The sequence below is a fragment of the Schistocerca gregaria genome, chromosome 10 (assembly GCF_023897955.1).
Source record: "Schistocerca gregaria isolate iqSchGreg1 chromosome 10, iqSchGreg1.2, whole genome shotgun sequence".
In the NCBI taxonomy this organism is placed as follows: domain Eukaryota; kingdom Metazoa; phylum Arthropoda; class Insecta; order Orthoptera; family Acrididae; genus Schistocerca; species Schistocerca gregaria.
The window spans coordinates 127,585,212-127,604,227 of record NC_064929.1 but is presented as its reverse complement, the minus strand read 5'-3'; the positions used below and the strand labels follow the sequence as shown (position 1 = coordinate 127,604,227).

Genomic DNA, 19,016 nt, shown 5'->3' with positions numbered 1-19,016 from the left:
CCAAAGTAGCAGAAAGACCAAAAGACAAATTCATATGCCAAAGGTTTTTTTTAATGAAACAAGCTAACAAGGGCCTGAATAGCAGTAGTAATAGATATTCGAGAGTCGTTGAAGTTAGTGAGTTAGCACTTAAAACCAGCCCGTGCTCCTCACCACTAGGAAAAATTTACAATCAGCTGTGCCAGAACTGCCTGCTTTAGCAATATGGCACAGATCAGCAGAAGAACTAGGAACTTTACCAGCGTGGCGAATCGTCCATATAGGGCCCAAATTACTAAACCTTGAAACACATGAAACTTCCTGACAGATTAAAACTGTGTGCCGGACCGAGACTCGAACTCGGGTATCATTATTGAAACACATGGTTCAAAATATGACGCCTATCTAGGCAGGAACTCTTAATGACACTCACTGGCGTTATTAAATCTTCGACTTGGTAAATGTGATGGCCAGACTAAATAATACCACTCAGTAAAATACAAGATCGTTATTGCACTTGAGTCAGTATAAAATTTCAACCACAGATAATATTTTAGGTTCAGTTATTAAGGCCCCGCGAGTTAACACTTTTTTCTAGTGTTAGTTACACTTGACAATATAACAGCAGATCATTGAATCGGGATTTCGGGCACGCCTGAGCCAACTAAAATTGCGAAACACCATGGCACACGACCTTATAGCAAAACACACCCTACGACACCGGCAGAAATTGAGTGAGACACATCGAGTCAAGAAATTCTAACCGTTAGTCCAGAAGGCAGACAAGCGTTCGGCGACAGGTTGCAACCAGCACCTCCTCTAGTTATGTCAATCCACCCATTTCCGCCATAGCAACGCGAACACGCCGCATCAACAGTTGCCACGCCAAGCTCCCTTATCACACAGGGCGTCCAGAACGACTGCCCCCTTCCCGAGTACACACGCTCGTAGCAATCACGTGAGTTCACAGGAAGTTATACCACCTTTCCCGCAACATTGCGCTGCCACACAACCGGAAACTAAACTCCCCGTCTCACTCCGGCAGCAGCACTCGATACTCTCGTCGTCAGCAGGTCTCTCCCCAGAGTACAGCGCCCTCCGAAATTTAAAAGCAGACCAATCGTGGCAGAGCAAAGCCAAGGCTCCGGAAGACGACACACCACACCTAGGCAAAGATGAAGATGAGACAGTTCTGTAACAACCCACCTGTCACTTACCTGGTTTTGGTGTGTGTTCGCCCCAGCTAATTGACTAACAGATTAACAGAGAGCGCAAAACTGCCGCAATATCGGATAACGCAAAAAAAGTAATAAGGCCCTGTGTCTCCTGATTGAACTGCAGTGGCAGTGTTGACATTAATTGATCCAGAATTGATCACTTTTATTTAAAAAGGGGCGCACATTGATGTTATATTCAGCTACTGAACACCAGATGCAAATGTTGAACATAAAATTAATTAAGAAAGTGAGCTGGGATTTCAACTACTTGATTGAAAACAGATACAGTCGATTAGCACAAAATTATTTTAACTCCAGACCTTCAATCATCACGTTACAAGACTCTCCTACCAGCCAGTGGTAATAAATTGCGTTTGTGTGGAGTAAAGTGCGATAACTCAAAAGTAATTCCTATCGACTGACCCAGGCGTAATGTGAAGTGCGAGAAGAATTCTACAATACATGGCCCATGAAACCCTCAAGGAAACTTTGCCAATGTGATCCAACAAATTAATCAGTGGCCGGAGCGGGCGCAATATCACCGAATACAGCGTGGCGGAGCGGCGTCGTTGTGTGGACGTCGGCAGACCTCGTGGTGCTGCAAGGCTGCGCTCGTCTATTCACTCCTAGCTATCTTGCTCAGCGCATAGCTGGACCAAAACGTCCTATCTCCAAGCTCAATCGTTCCATTTGCTAAGTCCTAAACTGCAGAGATGCTCACTCTTTCTCAGGGAAGCTGAGGAAAGAACGCCACGTACGCACTCTAGGCAAGCTGGGAATGGAAGAGCTCTACAGAGACTTCTCCCAGACCGCTCTTCGCCTCGGTTTCCGCTCCAGGAAAATCACTTACGCCAATTGCAGTGCCCACATCTCGTGGTCGTGCGGTAGCGTTCTCGCTTCCCACGCCCAGGTTCCCGGGTTCGATTCCCGGCGGGGTCAGGGATTTTCTCTGCCTCGTGATGGCTGGGTGTTGTGGGATGTTAGGATTAAATAGTTCTAATTTCTAGGGGACTGATGATTATAGATGTTAAGTCCCATAGTGCTCAGAGCCATTTGAACCATTTTTGAACCAACTGAAGCGCAAGTCGCGTTAATTATGCGTCACTTCCCAGTGCTGACCAATGCCTGCTCTGAGAAGTGAACAAATTCCCACAAAATGTCTGTTCCTCTCAATTTCTGCTATTTAGCTCCTCCCAGACCACCCATCAAGGTTAGCATCTGCACAAACACCAATTTTTCTGGAATTCTGACTCCCAGGAGAGGACTTGAAATTCCTTGGTTCTACGTTCCATCGGAGGCTGGCGTATTTCATTCTGGGCTCTTCACCTGATTTACTTCAGACTCTGTGGACTATGAATTCAGCGTGACGTTGCTATAGTCACGAACACGCATATTTCGGCCTCTGTTGACCACTCCACCATTGCTTTGTGTGGCTTTCTCGCATGTTTGACTGAAAATGGGCCAACGGACATTTATCAACAGGCGTACACGTTCTCCGTCTGCTTCCTGGTACACCAGCATGGGGTCAACCACCCACTCACTGTCACTCATCAGAAGGCAGCTGGAGGCCACACCCCGTTACCGCTTTCTCAGAGCTTTAGCCGCCCTAAGCTCCCTATTGTCGCTTCCCTTCGCCGCTCCCCCGCCGGCCACAGTGAATTCTGAATACTTCCCTGGGATAAACTAGCCTCTAGTAAATCGACGCATTTCCACAAAGTTTTCATGTCTTGTGAATTAGTTTAAAACCATCACCCGAGATTAATTACTATACCCTCTAAAAGATGCATTGTGCCTTGTCAGTCATTTTGTTCAGCCCTACTGTTCGCTCAACATGAGTTAGGTGATCTTTAATGACTTCATGTAAGGGGCATAGTTCTTGCCATCTTACAGTTCACCTTACTTACTACCACCTGACTGCTTCGTAGAAATACCGCCAGTAGCCAAAGCACTGTGGCCCGCCAGTGCGAAGCCACTTGGTAGCTGTGAACACATGAGGGCGCAGGGAAAGTATATAGGGTGATTTTTTTTAACATTTGAAAACCTCCAAAGCCATGTGGATGACTCTGAAGCAAGTAAGGTAAGAGGTGTAGGATGTCAAATGGGCCGACTTGGAGCACAGGAATCACCACAGGACATTTTAATTTCGACTGCCTATACTTTTACAAATAAATTCATAAAACTTTGTCTGCATGACCAGGAAGGATTCAGGATTCACACTCATAACAGTGAAAGTTCAAAAACATAACAAAATAAATTTTTTTAGCTGCGAAATTTCGTTATTTTTTCACTTACAATTGAATGCATTTATTGCTATAGGTACGCTGTTCTTCATAGGTAACAGAGGTTCTTCGATGAATTTTTCACTGCTTAGTAGCCATAAACTCCTTGATGCAAAACTCCAGAACTTTCCGAATCTACTACATACTGTGATAAAAATTGAGATTACTATACTACACTACTGGCCATTAAAATTGCTACACCACGAAGATGGCGTGCTACAGAAGTGATTTCGCCTGAAGATGACAAGTAATAAACTTGCTGAAACGTTGTTGGAAAACAACACATTGACTGGGCTGTCAACCCGAGAAGATTTTATCACCTAGATTCGCCGAGAAAGCTTCATTCTTATATGTAAAGTGTTTAGAAGTAGGCACTTGCTGTCATGATCAAACAAATGAGGACTATAGTCTGGGTAAGGCGTGTTCCATGAGTTACACTGCCTGAAGATGTATACACAAATTGTAACTTCAATACGTAATTTTAATGTGTCAAACGCTTAATGTAATATTATACCTCGTAATGAACGGATTTTTGACAGAATTTTTGAATTTGAAATTTTTAAATCCGGTGGGTAATTCCATGCAATATTAGATACTAATTTTTTGACGGTCTCGGAATATATCAGTCTGGCTACTTAGCTAAGTGGTCATTGTACATGGCTCTGGTGCAGAGGACCCGGGTTCCATACCCACCACTACCGAGGATCTTTCCTCTGTGGGAAGACCGGTATCGGCTACGTTCATCCTCGTGATGCCAGTTGATGAGCTACTTGACTAAGCAACAGTGGACGCACTGTCTGGAAAGACTGCAAAACGGTCGAGAGAGCGGCGTGCCGACCACGTGATCAACCCTACTGAGTCTTCATGACGTTCCAGGCCAGAGGATGACAAGGTGGTCGGTAGGAATCGCTTTGGGCTACACGGCCTGGACGAGGAACTCGTTTTTCAAAGATATCTAGTCTTTTAGCAATACAGATACCTTGGTCCACAGAGCAATGAGACTGTAGAGAGCCTCTTGCAACACATTAGTTAATTAGTTTCATGTTCCATGCATCATTTTTACAATAAACTATAATGATGTGGAACAAGTAATTTTACATACACATTATGGGGTCTTGCCCACTCATATCGTATAGGCTGCCTAAAAGATGCCGCATTCTTGGAGTGCTATTCAACAATTCAAGCAAAATCGCATTAATATTTTTTATTACAAATAAGAAGAATGACGATACTTTACTTGTATTTACAACAAGTGGTCCCAAGCGATGGGTGACATGCTAATAAGTATTCTTTGCTGGATATAATGCTCATGCAAGCAACTGATACGGATCACACATCACTGCTATCATAGCACACTCTGCTAGGCCGTGCTAATACTGTCCGAATACTGAGCGGCCGAGGTTGGGAGGAGTGGCGCTTCTTGCAGAGGTCACTCCTGTCGCGGGGCGGTCCTTGTCAGCGGGCCATTGGCTGACATCACATCACAGCCTTCTCTGGCCTTGGTTTCTTTTCGTTCCGGCGCTTGTGGTTACTCCAGAACACACACCACAACTTAATATATAATTTTTAAATATGGTTACGCGCTGAACATTTAAAAATATTTTTGTACTGTATACAACAAGTCCTTCTACAAAATAGGAGTGGTCAGGGAGCAAAGTTTTTAGTTTGTTTTGAAATTTTACTTTCCTATCTGTCAGACTTTTATATCTTTGGATAAGATATCAGAAATTTTTGCTGCAGCACTGTGCACTCATGTTTGTGCTAAAGTAAACCATAATGTAAAATAATAGATGTTATTTTTTCTTCTGGTATTGGTCCCAGGAGTAGACAACATTCCATTAGAACTACTGACGGCCTTGGAAGAGCCAGTCCTGACAAAACTCTACCATTTGTTGAGCAAGATGTACGAGACAGGCGAAATGCTCTCAGACAAAGAAGAATGTAATAATTCCAATCCCAAAGAAAGCAGGTGTTAACAGATGGGAAAATTACCGAACTATCAGTTTAATAAGTCACAACAGCAAAATACTAACAGGAATTCTTTACAGACGAATGGAAAAACTGGTAGAAGCCGAACTCGGGGAAAATCAGTTTAGATTCCGTAGAAATATTGGAACACGTGAGGCAAACCTACATTTCTAGCATCTGTAGACTCTGAGAAAGCTTTTGACAATGTTGACTGGAATACTCTCTTCCAAATTCTAAAGGTGGCAAGGGTAAATACAGGGAGCGAAAGGCTATTTACAATTCGTTCAGAAACCAGATGGCAGTTGTAAGAGTCGAGGGGTATGAAAGGGAAGCAGTGGTTTGGAAGGGAATGAGACAGGGTTGTAGACTCTGCCCGATGTTATTCAACCTGTATATTGAGCAAGCAGTAAAGGAAACAAAAGAAAAACTCGGAGTAGGTATTAAAATCCATGCACAAGAAATAAAAACTCTGAGGTTCGCCGATGACATTGTAATTCTGGCAGAGACAGCAAAGGACTTGGAAGAGCAGTTGAATGGAATGGACAGTGTCTTGAAAGGAGGATATAAGATGGACATAAACAAAAGCAAAACGAGGATAATGGAAAGAAGTCGATTTAACTTGGGTGATGCTGAGGTAATTAGATTAGGAAATGGGACACTTAAAGTAATGAAGGAGTTGTAGACTGGCAATGGCAAGGAAAGTGTTTCTGGAGAAAAGAAATTTGTTAACATCGAGTATAGATTGAAGTGTCAGAAAGTCGTTTCTGAAAGTATTTGTATGGACTGTAGCCATGTATGGAAGTGAAACATGGACGATAAATAGTTTGGACAGGAAGAGAGTAGAAGCTTTCGAAATGTGATGCTACAGAAGAATGATGAAGGTTAGATTGGTAGATCACGTAACTAATGAGGAGGTATTTAAAATAATTGGGGAGAAGAGGAGTTTGTGGCACAACTTGACGAAAAGAAGGGACCGGTTGGTAGGACATGTTCTGAGGCATCAAGGGATCACAAATTTAGCATTGGAGAGCAGTGTGGAGGGTAAAAATCGTAGAGGGAGACCAAGAGATGAATAAACTAAGCAGATTCCGAAGGATGTAGGTTGCAGTAGGTACTGGGAGATGAAGAAACTTGCCAAGGATAGGGTAGCATGGAGAGCTGCATCAAACCAGTCTCAGGACTGAAGACCACAACAACAACAACATTTTAATTATGTACATCATTATTCCTTTTGAGCTACAGTGAACTATTTACAACACATTTCAAGGAGGAATGAATGTACTGTGCCGCAGTACTAGATGATCATGAGTGAGCACTTCGTATTATTCTTACAGCACTTTTAGAGCAATGAAAGCTGTTTTCCTCAAGGATGAGTTACACCAGATTGTTATTCCATACGACATTATTCAATGAAAATGTGCAAAATATGTCAACTTAGTGACGTTTCTCTCCCCAAGATCTGCAATGATTCCAAGTGTAAATGTGGCTGATCAAAGCTGTTTTAGCAGTTCCAAAAAGTGCTTTTTCCAGTTTAAATTCTCATCAGTATAGACACCTAAGAATTTTAAAGTGTACACCCTAGATATCATTTCCTAACCACATAATAAGCGTACAACCACGTAGCACCCCTCGATGTGTAGACCTGAATTTGTTGTTCCTTTTTGAAATTGAGGACGCGACCATTTGCATCAAACCAGTCAGCGCTACTTTCAAGAGCATTATTGGACATTTCTTTTGTTGCTGTATGTATGCTTGGATTGATTACAAACATAGTACCATCTGCTTGTTGTATATAGATGGAAGCTTATTTACTGAGTGATCAAAAAGTGAGTATAAATTTGAAAACTGAATAAATCAAGGATAATATAGATAGAGAGTTACAAATTGACACACATGCTTGGAATGACATGAGGTTTTATTAGAACGAAACAAATACAAATGTTCAAAAAATGTCCGAAAGATGGCGCTTCATCTGATCAGAATAGCAATAATTAGCATAACAAAGTAAGACAAAGCAAAGATGATATTCTTTACAGGAAATGCTCAATATGTCCACCATAATTCCTCAACAATACCTGTAGTCGAGGAATAATGTTGCAAACAGCACTGTAAAGCATGACCAGAGTTATGGTGAGGCATTGGCATCGGATGTTATCTTTCAGCATCCCTAGAGATGTCGGTCGATCATTATACACTTGCGTTTTCAGATAACCCCAAAACCAATAATCGCGCGGACTGAGGTCTGGGGACCTGGGAGGCCAAGAATGACGAAAGTGGCGGCTGAGCACACGATCATCACCAAACGACGCGCACAACAGATCTCTCACTCGTCTAGCAATATGGGTTGGAGCGCCATCTTGCATAAACATCGTACGTTCCAGCAGGTGTTTATCAGCCAGGCTGGGGATGATGTGATTCTCTAACATATCGAAGTACCTCTAACTAATCACGGTAGCAGTTACAAAACCAGAATCACGCATTTTGTCGAAGAAAAAAGGTGCTATAATGCTAGATGTGGTAAATCCACCCTAGGAATTTCTGTAGCCCAAATTCTGCAGCTGTGGGCGTTGACAGACCATCGGAACATGAAATAAGCTTCGTCGGTCCACGTTACTCAACCAATCGTCATCTTCCGCCATCTTTTGAAACGCCCACACAGCAGATGCCCTTCGCTTCACTAAATCGCCAGGTTACAGTACGTGATGCCTATGGCTTTTGTACGGATAGCATTGGAGGGTACGCCTAAGTGCCAACCAAACAGTAGTGTATGGTATGCCTGTGCAACGTGCACCTGCACGAGCGCTAACTTCCCCGTGCATAGACGAACCCGCTACAGTCTTCATATCTTCCTGAACTGTCTCAGCAGCATTACGCCTTGTGCTCGGTCGGCCACTACGGGCTCTATCGTCTAAACAACCCGTGGCTTCGAACTTCGAAATCATTCCCTCCACAGCTGCATTTGACAACGGACCTTTACCCGTTCGAATCCCCTTCCTATGGCGATAGGATCGTAACGCTGAACTAGCACATTCCCCATTCTGATAATACAGCTTCACTAAAAGCGCCTTTTCAGGTAACCTTAACATGCTGCGACTGCTGGAGCATCTGATTCTCTCTCTCATTACAGCTCCTTTTATACTCGATTGTCATGCGCAGTCACTAACGTTTTTCGTCCAGCGCCATCTGTCGGACATTTTGTGAACTTTGTTTTCTTTGGTTCTAATAAACCCCCATGTCATTCCAAGCATGTGTGTCAATTTTTACCTCTCTATGTACATTATTCCGTGGTTTATTAAGTTTTCAGATTTATACTGACTTTTTGATCACCTGAAATAGTAGTGGACCTAACACTGAACCTCGAGAAACACCATACCTAACCTAATACATATATATATATATATATATATATATATATATATATATATATATATATATATATATATATATATATTGTCCCAGGAAGGGGAAACTTTATTGACACATTCCTGGGGTCAAATACATCACATGATCATACTGACAGGACCACAGGCACATAGACACAGGCAACAGAGCATGCACAATGTCGGCACTAGTACAGTGTATATCCACTTTTCGCAGCAGTGCAGGCTGCTATTCTCCCATGGAGACGATCGTAGAGATGCTGAATGTAGTCCTGTGGAACGGCTTGCCATGCCATTTCCACCTGGCGCCTCAGTTGGACCAGCGTTCGTGCTGGACGTGCATACCGCGTGAGACGACGCTTCATCCAGTCCCAAACATGCTCAATGGGGGACAGATCCGGAGATCTTGCTGGCCAGGATAGTTGACTTACACCTTCTAGAGCACGTTGGATGGCACGGGATACATGCGGACGTGCATTGTCCTGTTGGAACAGCAAGTTCCCTTGCCGGTCTAGGAATGGTAGAACGATGGGTTCGATGACGGTTTGGATGTACCGTGCACTATTCAGTGTCCGCTCGACGATAACCAGAGCTGTACGGCCAGTGTAGGAGATCGCTCCCCACACCATGATGCCGGGTGTTGGCCCTGTGTGCCTTGGTCATATGCAGTCCTGATTGTGGCGCTCACCTCCACGGCGCCAAACACGCATACGACCATGATTGGCACCAAGGCAGAAGCGACTCTCAGCGCTGAAGACGACACGTCTCCATTCGTTCCTCCATTCACGCCTGTCGCGACACCACTGGAGGCGGGCTGCACGATGTTGGGGCGTGAGCGGAAGACGGCCTAACAGTGTGCGGGACCGTAGCCCAGCTTCATGGAGACGGTTGCGAATGGTCCTCGCCGATACCCCAGGAGCAACAGTGTCCCTAATTTGCTGGGAAGTGGCGGTGCGGTCCCCTACGGCACTGCGTAGGATCCTATGGTCTTGGCGTGCATCCGTGCGTCGCTGCGGTCCGGTCCCAGGTCGACGGGCACGTGCACCTTCCGCCGACCACTGGCGACAACATCGATGTACTGTGGAGACCTCACTCCCCACGTGTTGAGCAATTCGGCGGTACGTCCACACGGCCTCCCGCATGCCCACTATACGCCCTCGCTCAAAGTCCGTCAACTGCACATATGGTTCACGTCCACGCTGTCGCGGCATGCTACCAGTGTTAAAGACTGCGATGGAGCTCCGTATGCCACGGCAAACTGGCTGACACTGACGGCGGCGGTGCACAAATGCTGCGCGGCTAGCGCCATTCGACGGCCAACACCGCGGTTCCTGGTGTGTCCGCTGTGCCGTACGTGTGATCATTGCTTGTACAGCCCTCTAGCAGTGTCCGGAGCAAGTATGGTGGGTCTGACACGCCGGTGTCAATGTGTTCTTTTTTCCATTTCCAGGAGTGTATATGATTTACCGCCAGTCAGAAAAACGCCCCCTCCATGTTGGCTGACATACTGAATACAAATTTCAGCATTCTTTTGGTTAGATGTAATATTATCCACTGGTTGGCTATACCATCAGTCCCATACAAGTGGCAGAACGTGTGTACCGACTTTGCTCTTCCTCTGCACAGGTTTCCGCATGCGCCCCCCAGCTGGGACGCCGGTCGCCGTGGCGACGCTGATGTCTCGCTGCTGGGAAGCAGAGCGCAGGCAGAGGCCACACTTCTCAGAGATCCTGCAGGCCATCGAGGACTTCCAGGCCCGGTGTGCACCACTCCAGTAGCTTGCCGGGCTGGGAAGCCCTCTTCACCACCTTGCTGTACTTCCGTACCAGTGGCGCCAATCTCATGTTGACATTCTCTGTACCTGCAACGTGGACAACAAGGCACAGAGGGCTTTATGTCTACTGGACCGACGACCAGGTGTTTTCAGTGGGTGAGAGTCCAGAAGCACATCCCAGTCAGTGCAAAAGTCATACACATCCGGTACACCGACGCAGATCAGGACAGCACCGGCACCGTATGCTCACGAATTGTCTTGTTGGAAGATCATGTGATAGAGATCTCAAAGGTAGCGTCAAATCAAGTGGCTTTTTTTATCAGTCTTCTGACCACTTTGATGCATCCCTTAATGACTTTCTCTGATATGGCAATGTCTTCTTCTCAGAGCAGCACGTGAAGCGAAATCTGCAGTTACTCTATAAGCATGGTTTGGTAAGTCTGGTAGAAAAACAACATAAAATGTTTGTTTCGCAAACAACTCACTTCACTTCTCACCATAGCTTTCTTTGAGAGAGATATACTTGGTTCGCCTGTCCTCCAGCCTCTTAATCCCATCAGAAAAAAACTGCAAAATACTCATTGACTTTTAGTATCACTTGTGCATCCGATGAAAATTTCTTCCCAGAAAGCCAAAGTTTCGAGTTAGCGAACTGGAAGAGGTCACTTGAGGCTACGTCTGCTGAATAGGATGGATAAGGAACAAATTCAAGCCTAGTTCATGCCCTTTACCCATTTTTATCGATGCTGTTGGAATGGCGAATTACCTGGTGAAAGAGATCTTTTTGCGTACCAAAGTTGCTCTTTTTCCAGCCAACACAAGTTTCAAACGATCCAACAACGAAGTATGATAGGGTCCAGCTACGGTTCTGTCTTGTTACGAGTAATCTATGAGTATTGTTCCTCTGCAATTCTCCCCCCCCCCCCCTCCCAAAAAAAAGCAGTGACCATCACCTTGCCAGGTGACAAAATGGTCTTTGAATTCTTCAGTGCGGTTTCACCAGCTTTTATTCACTATTTCGACTCTGGTGAGTAACGATGGATCGAGGTTTCATCGACAGTCACAAATCGGCGCCAAAGGTGCTGGATGCACTTTCAGTGGACTGTGAGGAATTACGGCACCCATCATGAGCACAGCTTCCATAGCCTCTTCTCCCTGCTGGATATTATGCACTTGCTTAGTTAAGATGCCTACAGTCTCAGCAATCTCACCAATTTTTATTCGGCTGTACTACATTACCACATCATGGATGTCGTCAGTGGTTTCCTTTATGGTGACCTCAACTGGATCGCCGGACGGGGCTTCGTCTTCAGTGCTTTTTTGAAAACTGTAAACTTCATCAATACAAAAGCAGGTGGTCTTCTGTGAAGTGCTGAGTCAGCTTTACCCAATTCTGCTTCGATCTGTGCAGCAGCCGATCCCTTCAAATGAAAAGCTGTCAACAATGAACTGTGATATGTACATTGTTGAAATGCTTCATGCGATCCTTGGAATAATCAGACTTACCAACCCTGAAGGCGTACGAAAAATGTTTCATTATTTCATGGAAATTTACCAGACTTGTCAAACAACCCTCTATTTGTCTGATGTATTCCAGTACAGTTTGTACCTACTACAAACCCCTCTAGTAACATGGCAGTTGTTCGCTGGTGTCTGAACATATTTGCTATTGTGACGAAATTTTCTGGTCTGGTCTGGTCTGTTCAGAAAAAACAGATTACCTTGAACAACTAGAGATAGGATGTTAATATTCACAGGACATGTACATCACTATGTTCTAATGTGTCCTGTTGCCTAGAAGGCACACTACGATGGGCCTTGATAACTTCTACCATGCGTGATGGCATCGACACGAATGGCTTTCTGTGCTATAGGTGTCCATGCTGCATTCACCTGGTTCCACAGTTCATCTGTGGTGATTTTCATTGAGTCACAGCGCTGCACCTATCGTTTCGCCATATCCCACACATTTTCGATTGGAGACAAATGTTGTGATCCGGCGGGCAAGGGAAAAAGGCTGAGATCCCTTGACACCAAGAAGGCGCATGTGGTCGTGCATTGTCTTGCTGAAAAATGGCGTAGAGGTGTTGCGTAGATAGGGCGTGGGTACGGGTCGCAGGATGTCGTTCACATACGAGGTGCGACAATAAAGTAATGAGACTGATGTGAAAATAATTGTTGCTTACCGTTTTAGTCAAGTTTAATGTTGTCTCCTTCAAAGAGGGTTCCCTTCTGATTGCACACACTGTTTCCAGAGCTTCTACCATTGATGGTAACATTTGTGGAACTCACCTCCTGTAATTTCCTCCAAAGCCCTCGTCACAGCTTTTTGGACATCTTGTGTTGTTTGAAAATGGTGTCCTTTGACTGCCGTTTTGACTCTTGGAGATAGAAAAAAGTTGCATGGAGCGATATCTGGTGAATAAAGTGGCTGTGGTAGTACAGAAATGTGTTTGGAGGTTAAAGATTGCTGTATTGACAGAGCAGTATTGGATGGTGCATTGTCGTTATGCAGAATCCAATTATCAGCAATGTTGGCACAGGGACAAAGAACTCTTTTACGAAGTCGTTCTAAAATTTCTTTGTAGTAATATTGGTTAACTGTTTGTCCAGGAGGCATCCACTCTTTATGAACAATTCCCTTGGAAACAAAGATGCACACAAGCATGCATTTCACTTTTGACTTTCATGTGCGAGAATTTTTTGGTCTGGGTGATCCTTTTGAGCACAGTTGCGAATTTTGGCGTTTTGTCTCTGGATAGTACTGGAAAAAAAACAACTTTCATCACCAGTGATAACACAGCTCATCAATTCTGGATTGATTTCTCTAACAGATCGGCTGCCACATTTTTCTGTTTTTTCTCACTGTTGTGGTGTGAGATTTTTGGGGACTATTTTTGCACAAATCTTTCTTACACCAAGATCTTCAGTTATTATTAGACGAACCGTTTCTCGATTCTACATGTACATCTACATCCATACTCCGCAGGCCACCTGACGGTGTGTGGTGGAGGGTACCTTGAGTACCTCTATCGGGTTTCCCTTCTATTCCAGTCTTGTATTGTTCGTGGAAAGAAAGATTGTCCGTATGCCTCTGTGTGGGTTCTAATCTCTCTGATTTTATCCTCATGGTCTCTTCGCGTAGGAGGGGGCAATACACTGCTTGACTCCTCAGATGAAGGTATGTTATCGAAACTTTAACAAAAGCCCATACCGAGCTAGTGAGCGTCTCTCCTGCAGAGTCTTCCACTGGAGTTTATCTATCATCTCCATAATGCTTTCGCGATTACTAAATGATCCTGTAACGAAGTGCGCTGCTCTCCGTTGGATCTTCTCTATCTCATCTATCAACTGTATCCCGCACAGATCCCACACTGGTGAGCAATATTCAAGTAGTAGGCGAACAAGTGTACTGTAACCTCCTTCCTTTGTTTTCGGATTGCATTTCCTTAGGATTCTTCCAATGAATCTCAGTCTGGTATCTGCTTTACCGACGATCAACTTTATATGATCATTCCATTTTAAATCACTCCTAATGCGTATTCCCAGATAATTTATGGAATGAACTGCTTCCACTTCCTGACCTGCTATATTGTAGCTAAATGATAAGGGATCTTTCTTTGTATGTATTCGCAGCACAGTACACTTGTCTACATTGAAATTCAATTGCCATTCCCTGTAGCATGCGTCAAATCATTGCAGATCCTCCTGCATTTCAGTACAATTTGGCGTTGTTACAACCTCGCGATGCACCACAGTATCATCCGCAAAAAGCCTCAGTGAACTTCCGATGTCATCCACAAGGTCATTTATATATATTGTGAATAGCAACGGTCCTACAACACTTCCCTGCAGTACACCCGAAATCACTCTCACTTCGGAAGACTTCTCTCCATTGAGAATGACATGCTGCATTCTTCTGCAATCATTTTTCACAGATAATCTTCGACCAGATCGTACGAGTTCAGGCACCCTGGCCAAGTTGACATCCGTCCGTGAGGTTGATGGCCATCCACTGCGGTCTTCATCTTCAACATTGGTTCTGTCTTCACTAAACATTTTCTGCCAACGAAAAGCTTACCGTAAGTTTTCGTCGCGTTTTCACCCAATTTAACGCAAAAAGAAATGGAATACCGTTGCACAATAGTATGTAGTTTCATTTCCGTGACTAGAGACACAAACAAATGTTAACTTATTACAGCACAACTCACGACTGAGCAGTTGCATCGATGTGCCGCTTGGACTAGAAGCGGCATATAGACCAAGGTCAAAAATTTGTGCCTACGGAAGCCCGCAGGGTTGCCACATCTCGCAAAGAAAATCAGTCTCATTACTTTATAATCGCACCTCGTAGGTAACACTGGTCGCAGTGCCCTGCTCATTCAGTAACTGTGATTTGTGGCTGTACCCGCAAGCATCCCACACCATAAGGCCTTGAGCTGGCACCGTATCTCTTGTGTGAATACAGCCACTGTGATTCCGCTCCACCTGTCTTTGGCGAACCAAAATATGGCCCTCAATTTCAATCAAGCAAAACCTGGATTCATCCAAAACACTGTCTGATGCCATTCCTTTCCCCAGTGACGTCATTCCATACACCATTGCCGTCTAGCATGCTCATGAACATTCGTCAAAGGTAGACGGGGAAGCAGACGATGTGCGAGTAACCCATGGCGTGATAAATAGCTACGAACTGAAAGTGTACGATGTGTTGCACTATTCCACTTTTGTGCCAGAGCTGAGGTAGGCGCAGCTCTGCCCTGCAGTGCCATTCGGATGATGCGTCAACCTTCTTGCTGGGTGGTGTGGGTGGTGAGACCTGACCCACCTCCTCGTGTTCTACGGCCTGGACACACCGGTTGCACTGCCGAAAGACTACATTCCACATGAAGAGCAATTTCTTGGATCGATGCACTCATTCTCTCATGCCAATAACGCACGCTCATCCAAACTCAGTGATTTGATGGTACACTACATACATAGATTTTCGATGCACCCTGTATGTCTGCTCAGATCACGGTGATCCATTACCTTCTTTGACATAGAGAGCTGCAGGCACGTTTTGTCTGTAGGTGCTGTTGCGCTGCGATATCAGTGTTGACTTGAACTCAGGAGCTGCAGGCACATTTTATGTGTAGGTGGTGTTGTGCTGCGATATCAGTGTTGAACTCGAAGGCCAACATGGTTCAAATGCCAATCACTTCTGCAGAAAATAGTAATGTTCTATCCCTAATTGTTCACGGTGTTCTATTTTCCTTCTGAACATGACTGTATTTTTCTTTCTCTTATTTAATTAATATCGTCTAATTCCATGTGTGTCCAAAGTGTTTTACTGGTTTATTTTATTTAACCATGTCAGAAGCATCGTACATAAAATCACACTGATTAACACATACATATTAAGTATATAACAAATACAAAAAGACTATAAAAGTATACAGATATATAAGCAGGTTCAAGTAGTTTTTTTATGAAGTCTTGGACCAGAACCTGGCCACGTCCAGCGCTTTCAGGGTGGCATTCATCAAATCCTTCATGGAGAAGATGCTTGGGCACAGAACATACTGCGTGAGGTGGATGGTGATTTGAATGTGTCCACAGTCACACAGCGCCGGTTCATTTGAGAGGCCCCATTTGCGCATATTCTCTTTGGATCATGTGACACCAGGGCGCAGTCTATTAAGAGATTTCCATGGCGTCAATCCTTCCATATGGCCGGGAGGGAGTTCTTCGTTTGGGACTAACCATTTCCCGAGGTGCACGTTTTCTTCTCGCCACATTACCAGCGCTGTACCGACGGCTTTTCTGCTGTGTGCAGGAAGCTTTTTCTAGATTTCAGTCGACGGCGGGCTGGCTGATGTTTGTACAGCGGGTGGGCAGGTATGGTCAACGCCTTTGTCTTTTCCATCCTGGCCGCTACTTTCCTTCTAATATCTGGTGGGGCCACACCTGCCAGGCAGTGCAATTTATCAGTCGGGGTTGGTCTCAGACAGCCTGATATGATGCGGCAGGATTCATTAAGCTGTACGTCCACTTGCTTGGCGTGGCTAGAATTGTACCACACTAGGTACACGTACTCCGCTGTTGAATAGCACAGAGCAAGAGCTGTGGTCCTCACTATTCCAGGCTGCGCCCCCCATGTACTGCCCGTTACTTTGCGCACAATGTTGTTTCTCGCGGCTACTTTGTGTTTAGTGTTCATGCTGTGCTTTTTATAGGTGAGTGTGCTATCCAAGGTGATGCCTCAGTATTTTAGTGTTTTCGCAATGCTCCAGGGACACTCCTTCCCAGTTAAGTTGTAGTCTTGTTGCAGATTGTCTGTTCTTTAGGTGGAAGGAGTAGGTTTGGGTTTACCCTGGGTTGGGTTTGAGATGGTTCCCCTTGTAGCTGTTCGAGGGCTTCTGACAGATTCTGTTCAACAGTTTCAAAGCTGTCTGCTTGAGCGGTAATGGCGCAATCATCTGAATATATAAAGCTTTCGGTGCCTTGGGGGAGGGGCTGGTCATTAGTATATATATTAAAAAGTGTTGGGGCCAGTACGCTTCCTTGGGGGAGGTCATTTTTCTGTGTCCTCCACCCCGGCTTCTCTGTCCCTGAAAATCCACGAAGAGTCTTCGATTCTGGAGTAGGTTTTCAATCAGTAAGGTTAGTCTGTAGTCCCTACTCATTGCGTATACATTTACTGGTATTTTTACTTTTTGGAAACCAGAGGAACACGCCGTGGAAGGACATTTGAGTGGAGACAGCAGTGGCGTGGCGGCAGGGTGTACAAGAGGCTCAACATGTTATACTAAAGGGCATTAACAATTAACTATTGATGTGGAAAGTGTTGGAACGGGACCGCAGAATGGAGATCAAATACTGGAAAGTAACCACTACACGGCGTATCTATGAAGTGCTACAGTTTTTCAGAGAAAGAATGTTACGCTTTTGCAAATCATTCAAGTAAATCGTGTTATTGCAAGAGGAAAGATATATTTATAATGACAACGTGAGACCATAGCACGTCTAATTGTATTTGATAAACAATAAACGATACCCCATTTGCTTAAACAAAGTGTGTGCGCTACATTGGATGAGTGAAACCAGTGTCTATGAGCATTTCAACTCCACATCCGAACAAATACTCTTCTACACATGTTTTATTTCCATCAGTCACTTACGTTTATTTTAACGAGAACCGCATCGTACAGTACAGTGTGGTACAGAAACTACTGGACCGATTTAAGAGGGGTAGGACGTCAAACGGACCTACTTGGAGCAGGAGAGGCACCACAGGACATTTTAATTTCCACTGTCTATGCTTTCACAAAAAAATTCGTAAAACTTTGTCAGCATGACCAGGAAGGATTCAGAATTCACACTCATAGCAGTGGAAGTTCGAAAACGAAATAATTTTTTTTTACATGTGAAATTGCATCATTTTTTTCACTTACTAATGGCAATATTTCTTGCTATAGGTACACTTTTCTTCATAACTAAGAGAGATTCTTCGATGAATTGTGCACAGCATACAAACCATACTTAAATGTGTATGAAACTCTAAAATTTTCCAAATCTATTAAAAACTGTGGTAAAATTGAGGTAATTAACTATAAAATTTGTGTTGTTCCTAAACATGAAGTTTAAAATATAACAGTTCATTAGTTTTTTCATAAATTAAATAAATTCTAGAGATTCATTCACCTCTGAGTATGGTATGTATGATGTGCAAAATTCATCGAAGAATATCTCTAACAGATGAAGAAAAGTGTACCTATAGCAACAAATGCAGCCATTAGTAAGTGAAAAAATGATGGAATTTCACACGTAAAAAATTTATTTTGTTATGTTTTCGAACTTCCATTGCAATGAGTGTGAATCCTCACCCACCGCCTGGTGGGTGAGGATCACCTACGTTGTGATGCTGACAAAGTTTTATGAATTTATTTGTAAAAGTATACACACTGAAAAGAAAAATGTCGACGTCCTACCCCCTTTCAACGAAAGACTGAATTTATGTTTCGTTACAAATACAGTCAATACTTAACAATTATTTTTCAGTTGCTAATCGCCTGTTTGATTATTGCGGACTTTGAGTCACAGCTATACATACTTGCAGTTCATTTTCCTCAGTTGTGAGTGTTGTTTGGCGGCCATGTTCTTCAAGTCTATCTCGTATATCGTACATTGTTTCTCAAGACGATGGTTTTCATCTGAAGTGTCTGCCCCACTCATTAACAACTGCAATAGTATCACTTTTATATAACGTTTTTGACGCGAAAATTGTTTCTTCTTTCCTTTAACGTCGTAACAATCCGTAACCACAGCTGCAAACACGGCTCACAGATCACGTTTTCAAGTAGTTTGGTTACTGTGTTTGTTTTGCATGTCATAGCATTGTGTAACAACTTGACAAGGCGTAATTATCACCATTTGG

General features: G+C 44.0%; 1 protein-coding gene across 1 annotated transcript in view; it reads left to right on the top strand.

The window, feature by feature from the left end:
- The window catches only part of LOC126293534 (tyrosine-protein kinase Fer-like), a 90,806-nt gene extending 79,270 nt beyond the window's left edge, over positions 1–11,536 (top strand). Inside the window, exon 8 of the mRNA XM_049986802.1 lies at positions 10,450–11,536. Within this exon, the coding sequence (XP_049842759.1) occupies positions 10,450–10,601 (152 nt within the window). The 3' untranslated portion in view covers positions 10,602–11,536. The remainder of the gene's footprint in view (positions 1–10,449) is intronic.
- The last annotated feature ends 7,480 nt before the right edge of the window (positions 11,537–19,016 follow it).